Below are 21,046 nucleotides of genomic sequence, written 5' to 3'. Positions count from 1 at the left end.
GGGCTCCACAGGTGATGACCGCTCATGTGCAGAGCCGCCATTTGTTCTTTGCTGCCAGTGTCTGAATATGGAAGGGAACTGCTCTCAGCTGTGAGCCTAGTTTTCAGTGGCCCTTTTGCAGGTTACTGAAATTCTACCTGCCTCACTCAATTCTGTTTTTGTGCTTTCAGCTCTATAGTTCAGAACACAGGAAGTTGCCTTATACTGAGTCAGACCATTGGTCCATCCAGCAGTACTGTCTATACTAACTGGCAGTGACTCTTCAAGGTTTCAGGCAGGAGTCTCTCCCAGCCCTACACCTGGAGATTCCAGGGACCGTTCTTAGCAAAGGGGACAAGTCATGCTTGCTACCGCAAGATCAATTCTCTATCCAAAAGACCTGCCCAAAGCTACTTTTTCTCCTGCCAGTTCCAGAAGAAGGGCCCTGTTCTTGGGTCTACTGAAGGAGATGAGGGGATGCAGAGCTGTTGGAAACAACTGTGGCTTAAAATGCTCTCTTCATCAGGAACATTTCTAATCCTAACCCTTCCAAGTAAGCCTCAAGGAGGCCTTAAGCTACAGAGCTTAATGATGAAAGTGGGGCAGGCTTTAGCCATTTATGCAATGCAATGCAGAGAATCCTGGCTTGAGAAACAAGAGCCTACAGAAAATATCTGCACAAGGGGAGCTAGAAGCAATTGAAGTTGGAGGGTCTTCTGGACTCCACATGGGGCTCAAGGAAGCAAACAAAACCACAACCCAGAAGCACAACCAGTGCAGTTGGCTGGGTTGCAGCCTCAAAGGATGACTACATCCCCAGGGGAGAAGGATTTTTCATGGAAAATATTGACAGAAGCTTAATTATGGGGGTACTACTAAAGACGCTGCTATAATCAAGTCTATCAGTATGTGTAAAACTCCAGTCTTAAGTCTTAGATGAAGCAGGGGATGCTGTAATGGTCTGACTCATCGCTCTGTAAGAAATTGGGGGGTTGCACCTTTTAAAACTATAACATTAAAGTGTAATATAGCATTACACATCAGATGCGGCAACACTTCTGAGGGCCTGGCAGAAAGCACCAATCTATTAAATCCATGGGTGTAGCAGGACTCCATTGAAGAGGCACCAGAATGTAGGTCATGTTTTCTTCTTTCTCGGGGGAACAGTTGGACAACAGGAAGAGATGGGACCCCAAAGGCCTTCTTTCCCACTTTGCCCTCTCTTGAAAGTCTTTAGAGTTCCTGTTACAGGAGATACTAGTCTTGCGAAGAAGTGCCCCTCTTCAATGCTGTTATCCATGATGCCTTTTAAAAAATCAACTCTACCTAACACACACACACACGGAAGAAGTTATTGCTAGAGCCATCAACAGTGGTCTCTAGAATGCAAGCAGCAGCATCAATAAGGCCTTGGTGGTTACTGGGAATTTTAATGACCACTATTTCTGAGTCCACTCAGAACTGCCTATGCAATATGGTGGATAAACTTGTATGAATACACTGATGTGCCCCTCGTAACAGGGAAACTATTTCGGAGACCCTAATAGCCAAGTGTTCTGCTGCAGATAGCAGCTGCAAAATTACCCAGGGCAAGTTGAGACAAACGTCTATATCAGGGCTGCACAACTGCCACAGTGGTTAATAGTCAGGGATGATGGGACTTATAGTGCAGCCCCCGCCTAAATGCGAAGCGGCTATGTTGGGCACCCTGCTCTAGCTTCATAATGTTGTGTACAGCCTGTATTATGATACTGCAGCAGATCACTACCCCCTCTCATCTACAAGAGGGAGTGTGTGAAGCAGAGAAATGCAGAATGTTGTGACACAAAGCAACTTCTAGCAGACATTATGGAGAGGGGAGTTAAATGCATGCAACAAAGCGCAGAAGATCTTTTGCCCAACTGTCCAACCTCATGTGATTAAGATATGAGCATGCATATTGCTCTCTTTGTCATTCCTTAACTGTGGGGTGGGGAAGAAGGTTTATCAAAATTGCCCCTCTACACATGGTCCAGATACTACTAGCACACTCATGGTGTGCTTACATCTGGGCTGGTTAGGCAAAGTATTGTGGTGGGGTGGGCTGGCTAGGCACATTATTGTTCGAACTGGCCCACGGTTACTGTGCTGGGAGCAGCCAAGCATTTAGTATGCCATCACATTTGACTCTTATTTGCTCTCCAGCTGTCCGCACCTGGATCTAACAAGGCAACAGCAGAAGACAAGAGCTGATGAACCAGCAAAGGCTGACTGCAAATGGAGAAGCTAAGTGGGAGAAGCAAGTTGCAACATACATCGCAACTTATGTAAGTTGTGATGGGGGTGGGATTATTCCCAGCCAGAAAGGAAAGGGTTACTCTTACCTCCAGAGGTGAAGGGATGGGTGTCCATATGAAGGAAGGGTTGGTGGGTGTCCATATGAAGGGATGTGGGGTGTATGTGTGGAATCCATATGTAAATTGATTCTCTGCATACCTGCTTTTGGGTCAGGTAGGCACAGATACAAAGACAGACTCACAGACACAGACTTTTTTCTCCATCCAAACAGACATGTACCTCGGGCAGCTTTTCCTTATTTTTTAAATAAAATTTCTTAAAGTTATGAATTATGATTCTGAGTAGTTTCTTCAGAACCCAATGCTGCTAATAGGAGTCAGGAGCCCCACCTCTCCCTGGAACTCAGGCTGGCTCTGATCTAAAGCAGGGGCCCAAGATGGCTTCCCACCCCTTCCTCCTTTGTAGGCCCATCAGGAAGGAAGCCCCATGCAGATAGGTGAGCACTTTGTCACTGGAGTTTGACCCTAGGATGGCCCCAGGAGGTTCTAAGGACAGGCAAGGAGCCTTGCTGGGGTGGGGGGGCAGTGTTCCCTCTAAGGTATGCGCACATGCAAACACTCACACGGCTTTTGATGTTCGCTCAGTTAATTTTAGATCCCACTCAGGTTGAATCAGGAAGGCCTCATTCTGAATTCATGTGTGCACACACTGCCTTGATACTGCCTCCCAGAACAAAACTCATACCACACAGAGATGGGGAAAAAAATGAGAGAGAACACTGGAGTGTGTGGAGGGGGCACTGGGTCCCCAGAGCTCCTCCAAGGGGGTGGCTGCAGGAGGGGGGCAGGCATCTGCTGCTCAAGGGCTCTTAGATCTAAAGGGCCTCATCTGGGCAAGTTGGGGCATGCTCCCCCTCTTCCAAGGGGGGGTTCTCTTCAGAGACAGAGTCCAGATGGGTCCTGACATCAATACAGAGCTCTCCTGACTTACTGTAGCAGTGCTCTATTACATATGGCAACCCTTTGGCTGGTGACGGGGGAAAGACACCACACAACTTGTGGTTTACTATTGCATCAGAAGAAAGCTAACCCCTACTCTCTCTCATTCCATACCTACCCCATGTTGGGCCCACATCCGCTACTTCATTAGCAGTTCCTGTTTATGCATGGATACCTGCCAGGTTCAGTGCAACACAGAGATTGAGCTTAATTAGCATGGCTGATGCAGTTACCTCATGTAAACTAGAAATAAAGCCAGAGGACAAACTGGAGAGGCCAAAGCGTTTCTCAATGGTCGTCAGGCTGCTCTTGAAGTAGGCGCTGTAGAGGAGCTGGGACAGCTGCAGCAGGCCATGGCAAGCCACAAACACCTGTCAGCAAAATGATACAGAATTAAGACTATGGTCAAGTGAGGCCCCGGGAATTCCAGGGAATCCAGTTATAGGCTGGAGCATCTTCAAACTGACAGTACTGAGCTGTAGGCAATGTTCACACACTGGCTGTATTCACACAATCACAATGACCAGGATTAGTGAGCCCAGCGGAGTTAATTGTGCACATCCAGCGTTTCAGGGCAATCGCTCTAGTTAACCAGCATTTAACCAGGACAGATAACCAGGACTGAATCTGGTTATCTATCCTGGTTAAATGCTAGTTAACTGGAATGATTTGACCAGGATTGTCCTGAAATGCTGGGCGCCCACAATCAACTCCGCTAGGCTCACTAATCCTGATTGGCTTTTTAACCAGGATCTTTGTGATTGTGCAATCACAGCCTCTGTTTTTAAAAAAATCATATTGATCTCAAAGTCAAACTTCTCTCTTGGAACCCTTTGACACAGTGGTAGGTTTCTGGAATCACAGGGCTTACCTAAGTCATGTTTTCAACTTTTTTCACAGAAATTCAAAGGCTTAATTCTTACAAAAAAATGAAGTGCAAGGGTTCTGTGGATTTAGCAACTTCACTACACACTAGCAGGCATCATGGCATTCAAAAAAGTCCAAATATTGTGACAGGGAGAAGGAGGAGGAGGGAGTCTTTTTGCTTTTGTAATTTAAATTCGATTGACAGATTTATGTGAGCAAAGTATTAAACGGAATATACATTATGACTGTGGCAGGTGTTAGCAAGTATCTGACAAAAAGAGAGAGAGAAACTGAGTCTTTACCAATTGTTATTAATTCAGCTACTGTTTGACAAAAGGATCATGTCTTCACTCCCTGCTTTTATTGTGAAATCAGCGCTTGTTAAAACAAGCAAGAATAGGAATTTGGCATTAGGCACAACATGGGCTGGTGACAAAACAACTTGCTCAGTGGAGATATATCTTCCTACATGAACTTCAAAGCACCATTTAAAGCCATGGTACACTGTCATTTGAAAGTATGAAAGGATGAGATCGAGCCCCTGTCCTACATTTGCTGCTAGCATTTTAAAACAAAGCTGGTGCTAGATTACTGGTGGACCACAACAGCAATGGTTTCTGTGGAAGAAGAAATCATCATCATCAAACTTGATTTGTTAGCTCCCCCACAACAAATTGTTCTCCAGGCGGCTCACAACACACCATAATAAAAACACATAACACATTAAATCACAGCAGACCAAAAAGGGGTGTGAGGGACACAAAATACAATACAAAACAATATAAAACTTTAAAAATCAGTTTTAAAAATCAAATTTAAAAACCTAAATTTAAATGACCTGAGTGACCAAAAAAGGTCTTTACCTGTGTGAAACATAATTGGTGACTAAAAGTACAAAGTGATTAAGTCAGGCAAACCTCATTGGGGAGGCTATTCCATAAATGGGGTACAACTACAATAAATAAATAATAAAATAAGCTACCGAAAAGGCCCTCTTCCTAGGAGCCACCTGCCTCACCTCATTTGGCAGGGGCACCCAGAGGAGGGCCTCTGTAGTGATCAGCCTCCCTGCCCTCTAAAGAGTTAACACAGTGAACCCTTGTCTCAACTGACAGGCTGGTGAAATCCAGGGCAGCCAATCAGTACCCCAGGTGGGTGGGACCTGGAGAGAAGTTGCTGGGAATTCTGGGACCAAGGAGGGCGGTCTTTGTTGGAGAGGGTATTGGAAAGGCTTAGAGAGGGGCATGGGGTTTTTTGCTCCCTCATGGTCAAAGCCAGCATGGAAGTTTCTCACATAGAATAACTGCAGATCCTTGACAGACAGGATTACTGGAAGCTTGATTCTTATCAGGTGTTAGGTGAGTTTTCAGGGAAAAGGGGATTCAGCATAGGGAACAGTTTTTAGTCAGATTTTGCATTAGAAACTTATATTTCTTTATGTGCTTTGCATATTCCTGATACTGTTCTATAATTGTTTACTTATAATGTAATTAAAATAAGATATACTAGCCTACGCTCAACCCACCTAAGACTCTGTAAACATTTAAGCATGCCTAAATGCAAACTGCAACTGAAGCCTAAGACAACCTATTTTTGTAACCTAAGTATTTTTGAATGTATTTAAAACTAAAAGCCTCAGACAGAAGCAATCTGTAGTAATTGAATGAAATTGTTTTTTGTTGTTTTCTTTTTTACAAGCATCCCAGAGTTCATTTTTAACTCAGGAAAAGGAGGGGCAGAAAAGGGGATTTCTCTGGTACAAAAGTGTCCTCAAGTGCTCAGCAGCTATCAGTTTTTTTCTCATCCTGTGTAGGCAGACACATGGAAGGTGGTTTTTTGTATTTGCCCAATACCCAGTTACAGAGAGACCTTGAATTAAAGCACCCAATCCATTGGTCTGGTTCTCTACAAGCTTTAGGGTGCTTGGTGGCAGCATTTTAAATCTACTGGAAATATAGAAAGGTTTTATGAGAAGCCCACCCAGACAGCTCAGCAGGGATGACTCGGCATTTTCTTTCCCTCACATGAACTAGCTCTGAGAAGGCTTTAATTTGTTACAGCCTCCAAAAAAAAAATCTTAAGGTCCTGGTTGGGACATATGGGGCAAGGTGCTCCCTCAGGTAACCCAATCCCAAGCCATTTAGAGTTTTAAGGGTTAATACTAGCACTTTGAATTGGGCCCTAAAGCAGAGTGGTAGCCAGTGCAGCTGACAAAGCACTGGCATAATATGATCAAAATGTCCTGTCCCAGTTAATAATCTTGCAGCCCTATTTTGTACCAGCTGCAGTTTCTGGACCGTTTTCAAAGGCAACCCTACATAAAATGCAATGCAGTAATCTAAGTGAGAGGTTACCAGAGCATCAGTAACTGTGGCCAAGCTATCTCTGTCCAGATAAGGTCACAGAAGAGAAGCTGATAAAAGGCGCTCCAAGCCACAGAGGCCACTAGAGTCTCTAGCGGTGGCATTCAAGTCAGAAATAATAGGGGAGGGAGTTTACATTGGACACTGCCAGTCTCCTGCTGAAAAGGAGAAAAAGAGGAGTAGAAAAATAAAATACAGAAAAAGAAAAGGGGGAAAGCCAGAAAAAGAAATGGGAAAGAAGAACCAATAAAGAAAAAACCTTTCTGAAAGCAATAGGTATAGCAGTTAAAACTGCCACAGGACAATACCAGTGTAGAACCAATATACAGCTGGTGCATAGGCTTGAGACCCTTGCAAAGAAAACAAATGGTGACTCCCAAAAATGTGTCCCAGAGAGTCATGCAGCCCCCAGGGACATATTTTCAGAAGTCACAATCTACTTCAGAGGGAAGAGAAGATCAAAGAAAAGTGCCCCTCCCTCTAACTAACCAGTACTGTGTTAGTTGCACCAGTGCTTTGTTAATCTGATTGTTGGCCACTGTTTTTTATTCTACATCCTGCAAAAAATATTTTTCAAAAGGGGAGTAGATAGGTATTAAGCCCGTGGACCAGCTGTGTATTGGTTCTACACTGGTGTGCAACTGACCAGTGTAATTGCGGGCTAGGTAAGTATCAGCTCCCTGCAAAAATGCAACCGAGTGGGAACATGCAAATAAGTCTGTGACAATTATTAGGGCAATTACTTTGTTAGATTCTGTATGGGACTAGGAGCCTTGCCATTTCATTATATACAGTCCCAATTATGTGAGATATTATTATTATTTATTTACATAGTCAGACAGGTGTTATTGACTGGTTTGTTTTATCCAGACATCGAGTCCTTCCCAAGGACCTGGGATGCCAGAATTTTATTGTCAATTGTTACAGATATCGTCGCAGAATATAGGCTGTTCCCAGTAAAGCTGCTTTTTGTAACTGGCTGATGGTGATTTCTGTGGCCCCTAGGTGTTGAGGTGCTCTTCTAGGTCTTTTGGAACTGCACCCAGGGCGCCAATGACCACTGGGATTATTTTGGTCGTCTTCTGCCACAGCCTTTCAATTTCAATTTGTAGATCTTTCTATTTGGTGATTTCTTCTATTTCTTTTTCTTCTATTCTGCTATCCCCTGGTATTGCTATGTCGATTATTTTGACTTGTTTTTCTTTCTTCTCGACTACAGTTATATCTGGTGTATTGTGTGGCAGATGTTTGTCTGTTTGTAGTCGGAAGTCCCATAATATTTTTACATCTTCATTTTCTTCAACTTTTTCAATTTTATGGTCACACCAATTTTTGGCTACAGGTAGCTTGTGTTTTTTGCAGATGTTCCAGTGTATCATCCCTGCTACTTTGTCATGCCTTTGTTTGTAGTCGGTCCGTGCAATCTTTTTACAACAGCTGATTAGGTGGTCCACGGTTTCATCTGCTTCTTTACAAAGGCGGCACTTGCTGTTTGTGGTGGATTTTTTGACTTCTTCTTCTTATTATCATCATCATCATCATCATCATCATCTATTAAACACATTTGTATATCGCCCAAAACACAAGTCTCTGGGCAGTTTACAACAAAACTATAAAAACAACAACAGATAGAAAGATTAACATTACAGAAATTAAAATTTAAAACTTTAAAACTATTAAAAACACAATTAAAACAATAACTAATTAAAAGCCTGGGTGAACAAATGCATCTTGACTGCCTTTTTAAAAGTTGTAAGAGATGGGGAGGCTCTTATTTCAGCAGGAAGTACGTTCCAAAGCCTTGGGGCAGCAATGGAGAAGGCCCATCCCTGCGTAGCCACCAGACAAGCCAGTGGCAATTACAGACAAACTTCTCCAAATGATCTCAATGGGCAAAGTGGTTCATAGAGAAGAAGGTGTTCTCTTAAATACCCAGGGCCCAAGCTGTTTAGGGCTTTATAGGTTATAACCAAAACCTTATATTTTGCTTGGAAATGTATTGGCAACCAGTAATGATGTGCACGGACCCGTCCAAAGGCCATTCTACAGGCCTCCGGACCAGTCTGATCATGGGGTGGTTCGCAGTTCGAACGCCAGGGTGGGGGTTCCTTTAAGGGCGGGAGGAGGGTGTACTTACTCCTCCCACCGCTTTCCCCCCACTGGCGTGTGTTTTTTGGTAGGCATTTGGGGCGGCAGGATACCTCCCTGCCGCCCCTTCCCCCTCTCAGCAGCAAAAGGCTTCAGAAAGCCTTGTGCGCACGACACATGTGTCACGGAAACGTGACATGTGCGCGTGACATGTGCACGTGCAAAAGGCTTTCTGAAGCCTTTTGCTGCCGAGAGGGGGAAGGGGCGGCAGGGAGGTATCCTGCCGCCCCAAATGCCTACCAAAACACACACGCCAGTGGGGGGAAAGCGGCGGGAGGGGTAAGTACACCCTCCCCCCGTCCTTAAAGGAACCCCCACCCCAGTGCCAGACTGCAGCTCCGCGATTCCATGCATATCCTTAGCAACCAGTGTAGATCTTTTAAGATAGGAGTGCTATGGTCTCTCCGCGATAACCCAGAGACTAACCTGGCCGCTGCATAATTTCTGGACCAACTGCAGTTTCCAGACTATTTACAAAGGCAGCCTCACATAGAGCGCACTGCAGTAATCAAGTCAAGAGATATAAAGAAACTTAGGACCTTTCCTCTTGCTTCCCGCTATATCAGAGTAGAGGGTGAGGAAGAAGTACCACAGTCTAAATTTCTCATGCACTGAACGACTAAACTGTGTTTTCTCAAACTGCCTTATTGGATAAATCAGTCAATAACATGGATCCTATTCAAGCCACAGTCTTTATAAATTTCCACTGTGGGCAAAAATAGAGATAATCTTGGGAACCTTGAAATCTGTTCATTCCTCTTGAATTCATACATGGCTCAACCAGGTGGCATTCCTAGGTATGAAGAAGAACAGATATGACAACACCATCTCCAATATTTGACCTCCCTTCATAGGGTGTTTCAGAGAAGGAATAAGCTAACATTCTGGCAGTTCCCCCCCCCCACTTCCACTTGCCTTTTCCTCTTCTAGGAATGCATGTGCCAACCAGAAACGATACAAATACATTCTTCAAGGAACATGGGAGGGAAGGGTGGAAAGAACAGAAGAGTCTAAGAAGAGGATACCTATGTTGCAACGTGTTAAATTTCTGCAATAAACCAAATTAATAATTTTTAAAAGGAGGAAGAAAAATAGGTATTTCAACTGTACAACCCAAATCACTTGTGGTAAATTGTAGGGACGTGCACATGATCTATTACCTGGATGGTGGGAAAGGCAGGCAGGGGAGGCATGCTCCTACGCACCTCACTGCAGATAATCAATGTGAAAATGAAGCTTGGGAGACCTGAGCTCAAATCCCCACTCAGCCAAGAAACTCACTGGGTGACTCTGGGGCCAGTCATGCATCTCTCAGCCTAACCTACCTCACAGGGTTGTTGTGAGGATAAACCACCATGTGCACAACACTGGGCTCCTTGGAGGAAGAGTGGGATATAAATGTAATAAACAAATAATAAATAAATAAAAATGCCCACATGTGTGCCAGAGTGGTAAACAGCACCCTGGAGGCAACAGAGGGAAAGCACACTCGGTCTTCTAAGGACCCAGAATGCAGTGTGCGCAGCAGAGCAGATGCTTTTTGTATAGAAGCTGTTCTGCTCCATGTGGCCGCTTGTTCCCCCTGGCTCACTGCCGAAAATGGCAGCAGGCCAGGGGGAAGCCTAGTTACCTGGGGGCAATCATTCACACAATTGCCTATTGAGGTAAAACAAACCACAGGTTTGTTTAACCTCGGTAAAACCCAGGGTACAAAGGTCGGGCTACCCATCTACTCCCGGTGCTGCAGATGACACAAGCTACCAGGGTAACCATGTGCATAGGTAATTATGCCATGTGCATAGCCTTAATGGCTTGGCTCACACAATTGTTCAAATCTAGGTTTAATGTGGGTTACCAACTTTAGTATGATTGCATGAACCCATGCCAAGTAGGAATCTCAGATAAATCTCAGGCCACAAACCTCCTCGGCATGTGTTCAAACACTCATATTAATATTGAAACCCACATTAAACCTAGATTCAAATGATTGTGCAAATGAGGCCAATATGTCTTTATTTAGTGACTCTACACATTATCCTTGGGAGATCTTGAACAGCCATTCCTTTTGACTTGGGGAAATTCATAATAAGAGCAGAGTCAAGGAATGTAGACCATTCCATTGACAATAGTACTCTTGCCCAAGCTATGTTCTTGTGGAGCAAGCCTGTCCATCATGTCTATTCCTAAACAGACCTAGCTGCACTCAGCAAATAAATCCTGCCTTTTAAACTTTGCTTGGAATCCCGACTTTAATGGCCCAGAAAGCCTTTGGTTAGGCAATTTGCACTCTCATGCTGTTTTAATGGGCAAGCCCACAACATTTCTTTTGCTTAGTCCTGGAATCTTCTATGAGGAAAACCAGACGTGAGCCTCAAAGCATTTTGAGGGAAGGGGTGAAATCATTTTCACTAACTGAAAGCTGTCTGCTAGCACATAAGGGGAAGGAAATATCTCCTTGGGAGACATAATGGCTGACATCCAGACCAGCACTGTGTTGGTGAGATGGCACAGTGTGGATGTCAGGAACTGCTGCACCACCACAGTGCTAGCCTGGATGTCAGGATATCGTGTGAGATCATTGGTCCATCTAGCTCAGTATTGTCTACACAGACTGGCAGCGGCTTCTCCAAGGTCACAGGCAGGAGTCTCTCTCAGCCCTGTCTTGGAGATGCTTGCTAGGGAGGGAATATGGGACCTTCTTCATGCAAGCATGCAGGTGCTCCTCTCAGAGTGGCCCCATCCCCTAGAGGGGGAATTTTTTTTTTTACAGTGCTCACTTGTAGTCTCCTATTCAAATGCAAACCAGAGCAGACCCTACTTAGCTAAGCGGACCATTCATGCTTGCTACCACAAGACCATCCCTCCTCCCTATTATGAAGATGCCAGATTGGGTGACAGATGTGTTCTGGTTATTAGTTACTGTATAGTATTGAATTGATATTGTATTTGCAAGCTGGAATACAATTTCATCCATTTACAAGTTGATGAAATAGCAGGGAGTGGGCAGACTTAAGACTTCTGGGAGCTCCTACTAATTGGTGTTCCCTCTGTTGATGTTGATTTGTTTTTGTTAGGCCTCAGTGAAAGGCAATATCCTTCAAAAGCTCGTTGTATATAAGGCAGAACAGGGATTCCCAGGGTTCATTGTCTCCCTTCCAAACACAAAGGCTGACAATACTGTTCTGTATTGCTGGATTAATGGCACATCCTAATTTTCCTAAAATTCAAAGTTCAAGGTGACATTCATGTTTATGAATAGTTCCTCAACCATACCCAACAGCAGACTATTCCTCCTCCCTCCCCACAACTTGTAACCCAACTAATATTCATCAGAAGCTTCAAAAAAAGGGAGAGAAGAAGAAGGAAAAGGAAGGGATGGAAGGCAAGGCAAGTAATATGGAGATGTATCATTCAATGGGGTCCAGAAACTAAAACCACATACTATTGAATTCAGTGGTAGCATCTTCCCTGTAAAAGGCTACAGTGGCTCTGTTGGCACACACTGTAAAGGCATGAGACAAAGCAGATAATCTCCTAGGGGCTATATGCCAAAAAGGCTAAGTTACAGAAAGGAAACTCTCCACATTCCGAGACACAATAGGCTGTTTTCTAACTATTTTGATCTATATTTAGCAGCTCTCATTTTTCCCTTGGAAATGGGATTTATTCTAATTGTGCCTATATTTAATATCAGCAACAAGCAGGAAATTTGACACATGATTTAAATCTGCAGGAAAACAAAAGTGTGCCACACCCCAGTCATGCTTGAAGCTGGGTAGTATGCAGCAGAATCCTTGGCTCAGAAAGCACCATCTTCAGGATCATATGGCAAGGACTGTCGCCCCCAGTGGCCCCCAGGCCTTACAAGGAAGAATCCTGCACTAGAGCCTCACAACCACATCGAGATCAGTACCTTGTCTTGCCTACAATGGCTAAAGAATCCAAACTGCCACTCCAAGAGTATGTAACTCCCACTACTAAGGAACAGTGGAGAAATAACTTGCCTAGGGAGCAAGAGGTTGCTGGTTCAAATCCCTGCTGGTAGGTTTCCTAGACTATGGGAAACCCCTATATCTAGCAGCAGTGACATAGGAAGATGCTGAAAGGCATCATCTCATACTGCATGAAAGATGGCAATGGTAAACCCCTCCTGTATTCTACCAAAGACAACCACAGGGCTCTGTGGTCACCAGGAGTTGACACCTACTCAACAGCACAACTAACTTTACTAACTGGGCAAGGAGGCCCCATGCAGGTGGATTTTCTCTTATATTAAGAAGGGGAGAGCAACTCAATTCAATGTCCCAATTCCGTCTAGCCCAGAGTCTCTCCAGTGATTGCTGCTGATGTCTCCTTTGTGTATTTTTTCTTTTAAAGACTCTAAGCCCTTTGGGGACAGAGGACCACCTTCCATTTACTTCTGCTATGCAAACTGCTGTGAGAAACTGGTTTTTTTGTTTGTTTTTTTGTTTGTTTTTGGTGGAAAACCAGTATATAAACATGTTTAATAGCAATAATAACTTTCTGCTCAACACTGCACCATCCCTCTGAATGTGAAAAGCTTTGCAGATTGGCTGCTCTCTGAAAGGTTAACACATTACAACCAGCCTTGCTCTCCATCAGGAATAGCCAACTGGTGGCTGCAAAGCAATTGTATTAGGCTCTTGGCAACCCTTTAATGAAAGTGAGTTGAAAGATCTTGTCTGCAGTTTCACTCATAATGAATGACAAATTATTAAAGCTCTTCCATACCTTAATGCTGCATTTCTTGGGGTGGGGTGGGGTGAGGGGGTTGTATGTAATGGCATAGCCATGTTTGAGTAGAAGTGCTCCATAACCATGGCTCATACACGACAGAAACAGAAGCAGACTTAGGTCTGTACCAATCACATATAAAAGGGGTGGTGGTGCTTTCTATTTATTAGATGAAAGGAGGCACTTAGTGTGTATGAGAGGGTGCTAAATATTCCTCTCCACCCACAGCTTGTTTTCTAGCACAAAAGAGGCCAAAAGCGGTGTGATGTCAAAGAGGTAAATGCTAGGAAATCTTCCTTTGCAGGTTTGGCATGAGAGAGGTACACATGGCCTCCGACATAATCTTATCCCCCAAGCAGTCAAGCAAATTGACAGCTCCCTTTAAAGAAAGTGCAAGGAAGTACATGAATCAGTCTCTGGTGATTATGACTGGCAAATATCCAATCTCTGTGAAGAACAAGCTGCACATGTTTATGATTAAGGAACAAGTGATGCTCTGAAACATATACCAGAGATCACTAGAGTGCTAGAACTGGGATCTGCGAGTTAACGCAACATGAGCTGGAAGCTAAAAGCTATCACAGAAAGCATTACTATTAAATGAGTAAGGTGCATGTTCTACTCTTTGTCGCAGTCAGTGACCCTCAGACAACAAGGAGCCAGACCTCCAAGCCAGGTCACATCTTTTTGACTTCAGGCAAACTTCAGCAATCTTTAGGTGTGCTGTAAAGGCTCAAAAATGGAGGCATGCACCCATCACCCTTCATGTGCATCTATGCTTTCTTCAGCCACCTGTTAATCAGTATTCCCTCTAACGGGGATTCCCAGATGTTGTCAACTACAACTGCCAGAATCCCCAGCTGCAATAGCTTTTGCTTGGGGATTATGGGAGTTGTAGTCAAGATAATCTGGGAATCCCTGTTAGAGGGAACACTGCTGTTAATCCTGATGTTTACTTCAAGAATGGTTGGATGTCATGACTTCAGGCTATTTATATAAACTGCTGTTGAACTGCCTTCCAGACTAACTTTACTTTTAGAATGGAAGAAGAGAGGGACAGCTCTTTCTTCACACACACACATGCCCTCAGCAAATACAGAGTCTACTGTTCCAAAGCCCTACAATCTTGCATGGACAGTATTGGGTCCTTTGCTGTGAGGAAAGTATAGATTTCCATATAATGCACTGCAGAGGAAGTATGATGTTCAAAGAGACTTTCTGATGCTACATCACACAAGATCACACCGCTGCACTCAATAAGAAGGATCCAAACAAAGTTAGTCTTGACTAATTTAAGTCCAATTAATTTCAATGGGACTTAGTCATGACATGAGCTGGATCTTGCCAAATGTTAATTCATGTGGAGTACGCACCACCTTCTTGTTCCATACTCACACTAATTAAATATAAAGCCCCCACATCAGAGACAGCGGGGAATTTTTTCACTGCCTTGACGGAAAGTATGAGATGATGGCTCCAGGTTATTAAACAGCAACTACACCACATTAAGAGACTTTGACTATGAGTCCTGGAACTAGCCAGTAAGGCGGCTACTTGTTAGCATCAGCACACAGAAGCCACAAAGACCCTTTAACAGTCAAGACTAGTTCTTGCTGCCACTCAGTCTACTAACAACAACAAAAACAACAACGGGGCAGGGAGGAGAAAAGGAATGGCTTTACTTTCTTTATGGGCTGGACTGATTCTGACAATAATCATGATGTTGGGCAAACAAAAACTAGAGATCATGGCAGCATGCACACTCCCATTATTATTATTATTATTTTATTTTATTTTATTTTATTTTATTTTATTATTTCGATTTCCATACCACCCTTCCAAAAATAGCTCAGGGTGGTTTACAAAGAGAAACAATAAATAAATAAGATGGCTCCCTGTCCCCAAAGGGCTCACATTCTAAAAACAAAAAACAAGATAGACACCAGCAACAGTCATTGGAGGTACTGTGCTGGAGGTGGAAAGGGCCAGTTACTCTCCCCCTGCTAAATAAAGAGAATCACCACGGTAAAAGGTGCCTCTTTGCCCAGTTAGCAGGGGGTAACTGGAGCTACCCCATGGAGTGTGTTGTGTGAAATTAGGATTTCCCCCCAATCTCAATTTGCCCCAATTTGCACCATGAAAAACCCACATTACTCTAACACTGAAAACCTGAGTTAAAATCTAAGATTAATTATCTCAGCTAAATGTAGGGTTGGTATGTCACAAACCAGAAATCAGCGGAAAATCTTGAGTTCATGTAAAATGTTCTGCGGGAGCAAGCACACCACCACAATCTCCAGTTTTTGTGTACCCGGCATTACAATCATCGAGTGAACCAGCCCTATAACGGAGTTCCCTTCACTTGTTCCTGAGGAGACCAAGTCTCTAAGAAAAGAACGAGTTGGTTCTATGGAATGGATTCTTGAATAGGGCCAGTACCAAAAATAATTCAGCAGAGGGTCAAGTAAGACTGTAGATATCTGTGGATATGGAAAAAAGCAAAACCACTGTTCAACCTTCCCCATAGATCTTGCTCCATATAGGAAATCTTATCACTGGAGCAGCAGTAAAGGTCAAAAAGGACTTTCGAACACAGTTAAGACATTCACTAGTGTAGCAGCAGTATCTTCTTTCCTACCTTCCTGTTACATATGTTTTATAAGTTGCTGCATGGATGTTTATATGGAAAACAAAGGGGCATGTTACATTGCACACTCAATGTGGCCCTTTAAGTTCTCAGAATTTAAAAGCAGACATGGGGAGAAGGGGGCACTGATCAATATAGGAACAATGGAGTTCAGGGAGCAGCATTTACCCCTTTCCCTTTGTGGTATAGTCCCAACAAAAAGCATGCCCCAAACTTGCTATCATCATCAAGAATATTTACATACCATAAGGGGTGGCTGATCTGAGGCTCTCCAGCTGTTGTTAGACTACAGTCCCCATCATCCCTCACTGAAATTTATTGTAGTCCAACAGTAGCTTGAGAACCTCAGACTGGCCACCCCTGACCTACTGCTTTTCAACAAACAAGTTGCCCTGAGAGGTTCCACCAGTCAAACCAAAAAACATTCCCCCGTTATACCAAAAGGTACTATATTCACCCCTTCAGGCCTTGCAGTCCTGATCCTAATTGCCCCTTTGCAGCTATTTTAACGTGTTTTTTAAAAGGGGTCAAACTAAACATTATGTTAAAATGTCTGATTAGACACTGGCTGACATCCAGAGCAACTCACCAGTGGCATGCCAGGAACATCTGCCCATGCTACGGAGAGCTTTCCTGCTACTGTTGTGGTTATGAAGCCTTAGGCACACAGCAATGGGAAGCAAATTTGATGGTCTGTGTTGCCTCCAGAAGTGCCCTGTGTCACCTGAAAAAATGTGTCCATGAAGGCTACGCGGCCTTCAAGGGCATATTTTTGAGTGACACAGGGCACTTCCAGAGGCAGCACAGATCACTGAAATTTGCTCCCTCCTGCACACCTGAGGCTGTGCAGCTAGGAAAACTCTCCAAAGCTTGAGCACATCCACCTGGTATGTCACCAGTAAGTTACTCTGGAAGTGAGCCCATTTTCTATATAATATACCAGTAAATTGCCATTAATGAGTTACATTATCTACCATATTTGTCACTCAAAGCAGAATATAAAACTTCCCCTTCTACTAGCACATGAAAACCTCCTGACACACCATAAGCAAGCAAAGTATCTCTATGCATGGGCAGTACTGCCCAGCTATGTATAACTAATTGGTCTGGATGAACTTCCTTTCTTAGGACAAACAATTCATCTGGACAACAGATGCCAGAAGTTGTGGTGATGGCCACTAAGATGGCTAGGAAGAAGAAGACGACAAATTAATGGAGGATAAATTCATCCACATCTATACGTTACAATGACTAATATAGGGATGGGGCTGTCGCTCATGGATCTGCTTTATGTGCAAGTTCATAACCTGGTATCTCCAGGTAGACCCATCAGATGGGAAAGAACCATCTGAAACTCCAGAGAGCCACTGCCACTCATTGTAGACTGGATGGAGCTTCATGAACCAATGGTCTGATCTTAACCTACCATTACATAGACTCTCCAGACTCAGAGGCAGAATGCCACTGGATACCAGTTGCGGGGGGTGGGGAGGAGAAGGCTATTTGCCTACATGTTGCACTTCTGGGTTTCTCAGAGGCTTTTGGTTGACCACTGTATGAAGTAGGAAGCTGGACTAGATAGACCTTTAGTCTGATCCAGCAAGGATTTTCATCTTCTTCTGTTCTTGTTGCAACCATTTGCGGACAAGATGGCATTTCCCTATGAAATTGTTTACTTTTCCACTAAAGAAACTGGATAGCATCCTGACTAACACTGCACTTGTAGAAGGATGTTGTGTTAAGTTCGCAGCTTACGTTCCAAATTAGTGTTGCTCTAGTGCAAAAATGTTTGCACATCCAACACAGTGCAAAACCTGTGGCACGCCTCATAAGTTTTTGCAGATAACTTTTGAGCAAGAACACAGTTCCAAAAATCTGATCAGGCATAGCTATACAATCTTCTTGCACTAGTGTTCATTGCACAAGTGTAGCTTCAGTTTGGATGTCAACCACTGAAAAGGGAGGCTTTCAGATTTCAGCTGAGATTAATTGTACCTGAGGAGTCACATAAATATATAAAGAGTTCAATTCCCAAAAATATTAAAATTGACAGAAATTATGACTTCTGTGGAAACAGAATCAAATTAAAGACAAAAAAACTTTTCCAGTTACAATTACTGGGAAGAAAGGCAAATAGAAACAGATCTGGGTTCTGTTTAGGCTCTATAAAATATTATGACAACATGTAAAAATTGCAGCATAGTCATTTTTCAGCAAAATCACAGCACGTAATGTATACACCCTAACTTACATTGCCTGTATTATTTCACAATGTTTACCTCTCTTTCACTTACAGCTTATGTAAGATAACACAATCAGTCAACAACTTTGTTTACCCTTAGTGTACAATGACTAGGATTATGTTCAAATATCTGTGATGAAATGTAGCCTATGCTGGAACACTTGAGAAGGTTTGTCAGAAGACAGGCAGAAGCAAGCCAAAGTTTTCCATGTGGGAACCCGTCAGTTCATCATGCACAGTAAAGAAAAGCCTATGGGTCAGACTGAAGGTATGGTTTTCAGTGGGAGCAGATGTTTTTATAATCTCTATAAAAAGAGGGGTCAAGAGTCAAGGCACAATGCCAATTGGCCCTATATAGAGATGTGTTCTTTCGATTCCAAAAGAAGAGTGCTGATTTCAACAAGCTGAGGATCAAGGCCATTGCTGAGACCAGAAAATTGGCAAAGAGCTGCTACTTTATTTGGGGGGAAAGTACAGTTAAGCCCAGTCAGGAACTCCTTTTTGTTGCCAGAGTTGAACAAAGGAGCTGGAGTGGTGGGGAAGAGCCTATCTTGACATCTTGATACCAAGATAAAAACACCTTTTTAGGCAGCTCTCTAGAAAGTTTGTGAGGGCGGTGGAGAGGAAGTGGCATCTAGACATCTTCTCATCATCTTAAAAATAAAAGGAAATTAATCCTGGAGGCAATTATCCTTACCATAATTTCTTCTCCTAACAAGTTTTATGAAGTAGAAAAGAAATGACTGACATGCTATCCGTACATATCTATCAAACTAGTAAACAGGAAGTGGCACCTTAAAGCAAACAAATATACTGATAGAACTGAAATCTTTTTTAAAATCCTAATCAGCATGCATGAGAGCAGGGGAGAGCATCAGCCAGCCAGCTGGTGCAACAAGAGAAACCGCTGCTGCCAATACCAGAGGGTCCAACAGACATACTGTATCAGGCTCCAAAAGGCCCCCAAAAGGCAACACACATGACACAACAGTTGGGAGGGGCTTACATGTCCCCTCCCAACAGTCTCACTGTCACCTCGGATCAAATCAGAATCTGACATTTTGGCCATGGACAGGCCTATAAATGATTTCCCAAAGGAATGTTCTCTTATCAAGAGATTACTGTAATGTCTAGAAAGACTGATATAGGGCTCTTCTGGCACAATTAAAATAGTTGTACGAAGACTTGCCTGTCTTAAGATGTGTTTTTCACAACAGGGGAATATTCAAGTTTAAAACTGTAAAGATGACAGGGCACCTCAAACACCTAAGAAGCAAGCTGAGATAAAAATATAAATATGAATTGCTATTCATACGCTGTATATGGATAGAAAATGAATGTCAAAGCACACTTTACTTCTCCACAGGAAGGGGAGATACAATGAACAGACAGAGACAGGAGAATGAACTTGCTGGCAGAGACAGAAACAGAACTTCCTGAGCTCACGTTGCTCTGTTCCAGAGTCTCTTATGTAAGGGAGGATGTCAGGTATTAGAACAGTCTTAATAACTGCACCAGGAAACAGAGCAAATGTATGAGCACCATGAATCAATCAATTCCTAATTGCTATTTGCTGGACTATACAAGTCTTTAATGATGTTCTTTTAACATGTGTGGAGCTTTAAAATCTGTTTTAAATCATTGGACAAGACAACTGAAGGATGAGAGTGCTGAAAAAGAGAACCCGATGATGTTTTCAGTTATCTGCAGGGAAACAAGAGCAAGAATTTAAAACCCAAGTCTAAACAGTCTGCTATAGCCCCTCTGGAAGCTAGTTCTAGAAACTCAATTGGTTTATTTAACTGATGTAGCTCTATTGATGGATACAAGGCTATTTTGCACTGGACAGGACTTGGTCCCACCACATTTTAAGACATATCCATACCATCAATTCCTGCCTAATCCCCATCATCCAGATTTTAATGCATCACAGTCAGAGAAGCAATGAACAAGGAACACCAAGAGATCCTACAAGCAACAAAATAGTTAAGAAAACAAAGCCTAAATTATATGATCAACCACTATATAATATTCCAACCCTAACTGTGAAGGCAGACATGTCGGCTTTCTACTGTATGTAGCTAATGAATCAAGAAGCTCCACCGCCTGGTTCATATATCGTATCAGACTGCTGTTTGGGGAGGAACGGGGGATGCCAAGACACTTGGAGAGCTCTTCAAACTGTTCTCACCTAATTGAAGACACTGATTTATGGCTTGGCTGCGAATGGTTATTATACAAAGAAATCAACTTGCGAAAGTGAGAGGAATTTGGATGAAGTAAATGTTTGGGAAAGCACTGTCCTTTTTTGGGGAAAAATTTAGATGCTTCTCAGCATTCCCCTTATTGCCATTCAGTTTTAGCAGGGTCACTGAGATATCTGATCCAAATCTCTCAGACTATGGAAAATTGTCTCAATAACTTTGGGTCCTTTAGGCCATTGGAAGAGCATTAAAGACATTTGTGCAAAATTCTGAAGATACTTTACTTCCCTGGATGTCCGACACTCCCACCTGCATTATCAGTAGAGGTAATACAATTTCTAATCTATTTTATTTATGTGTTGACTCTTAATCAATAAATTACCCCACCCCCTTCCCACCTTAAAAGCTGGAACTTTAGTGCTAGAAACTAGGAACAGTGACGTTCCACTTACAGCCAAATGCTCCAAAAATATTTCTAGACTTGTGGGAACTTCCACAAAAAGAGAATTCCAATGGACAAGAGGGGGCAGCAACTTTAAATGACCTCCTTACATCATCACAAAAAC

General features: G+C 43.1%; 1 protein-coding gene across 4 annotated transcripts in view; it reads right to left on the bottom strand.

The window, feature by feature from the left end:
• Positions 1–21,046, bottom strand: part of SLCO2A1 (solute carrier organic anion transporter family member 2A1) — an 85,118-nt gene that overhangs the window by 46,440 nt on the left and 17,632 nt on the right. For 3 of the 4 annotated variants that reach the window (XR_008318848.1, XM_053306069.1, XM_053306068.1), the window contains exon 2: positions 3,488–3,625. The exons of the other annotated variant lie outside the window; for it this stretch is intronic. Coding sequence is in view for 2 of the 3 variants with exons in the window: in XM_053306069.1 (XP_053162044.1) it covers positions 3,488–3,625 (138 nt within the window). In the remaining variant the exon portion in view is untranslated. The remainder of the gene's footprint in view (positions 1–3,487; positions 3,626–21,046) is intronic. 4 annotated transcript variants of the gene reach the window in all.

The sequence above is a fragment of the Hemicordylus capensis genome, chromosome 3 (assembly GCF_027244095.1).
Source record: "Hemicordylus capensis ecotype Gifberg chromosome 3, rHemCap1.1.pri, whole genome shotgun sequence".
Lineage (NCBI taxonomy): Eukaryota > Metazoa > Chordata > Lepidosauria > Squamata > Cordylidae > Hemicordylus > Hemicordylus capensis.
This window is presented reverse-complemented; position numbering and strand designations above follow the sequence as displayed.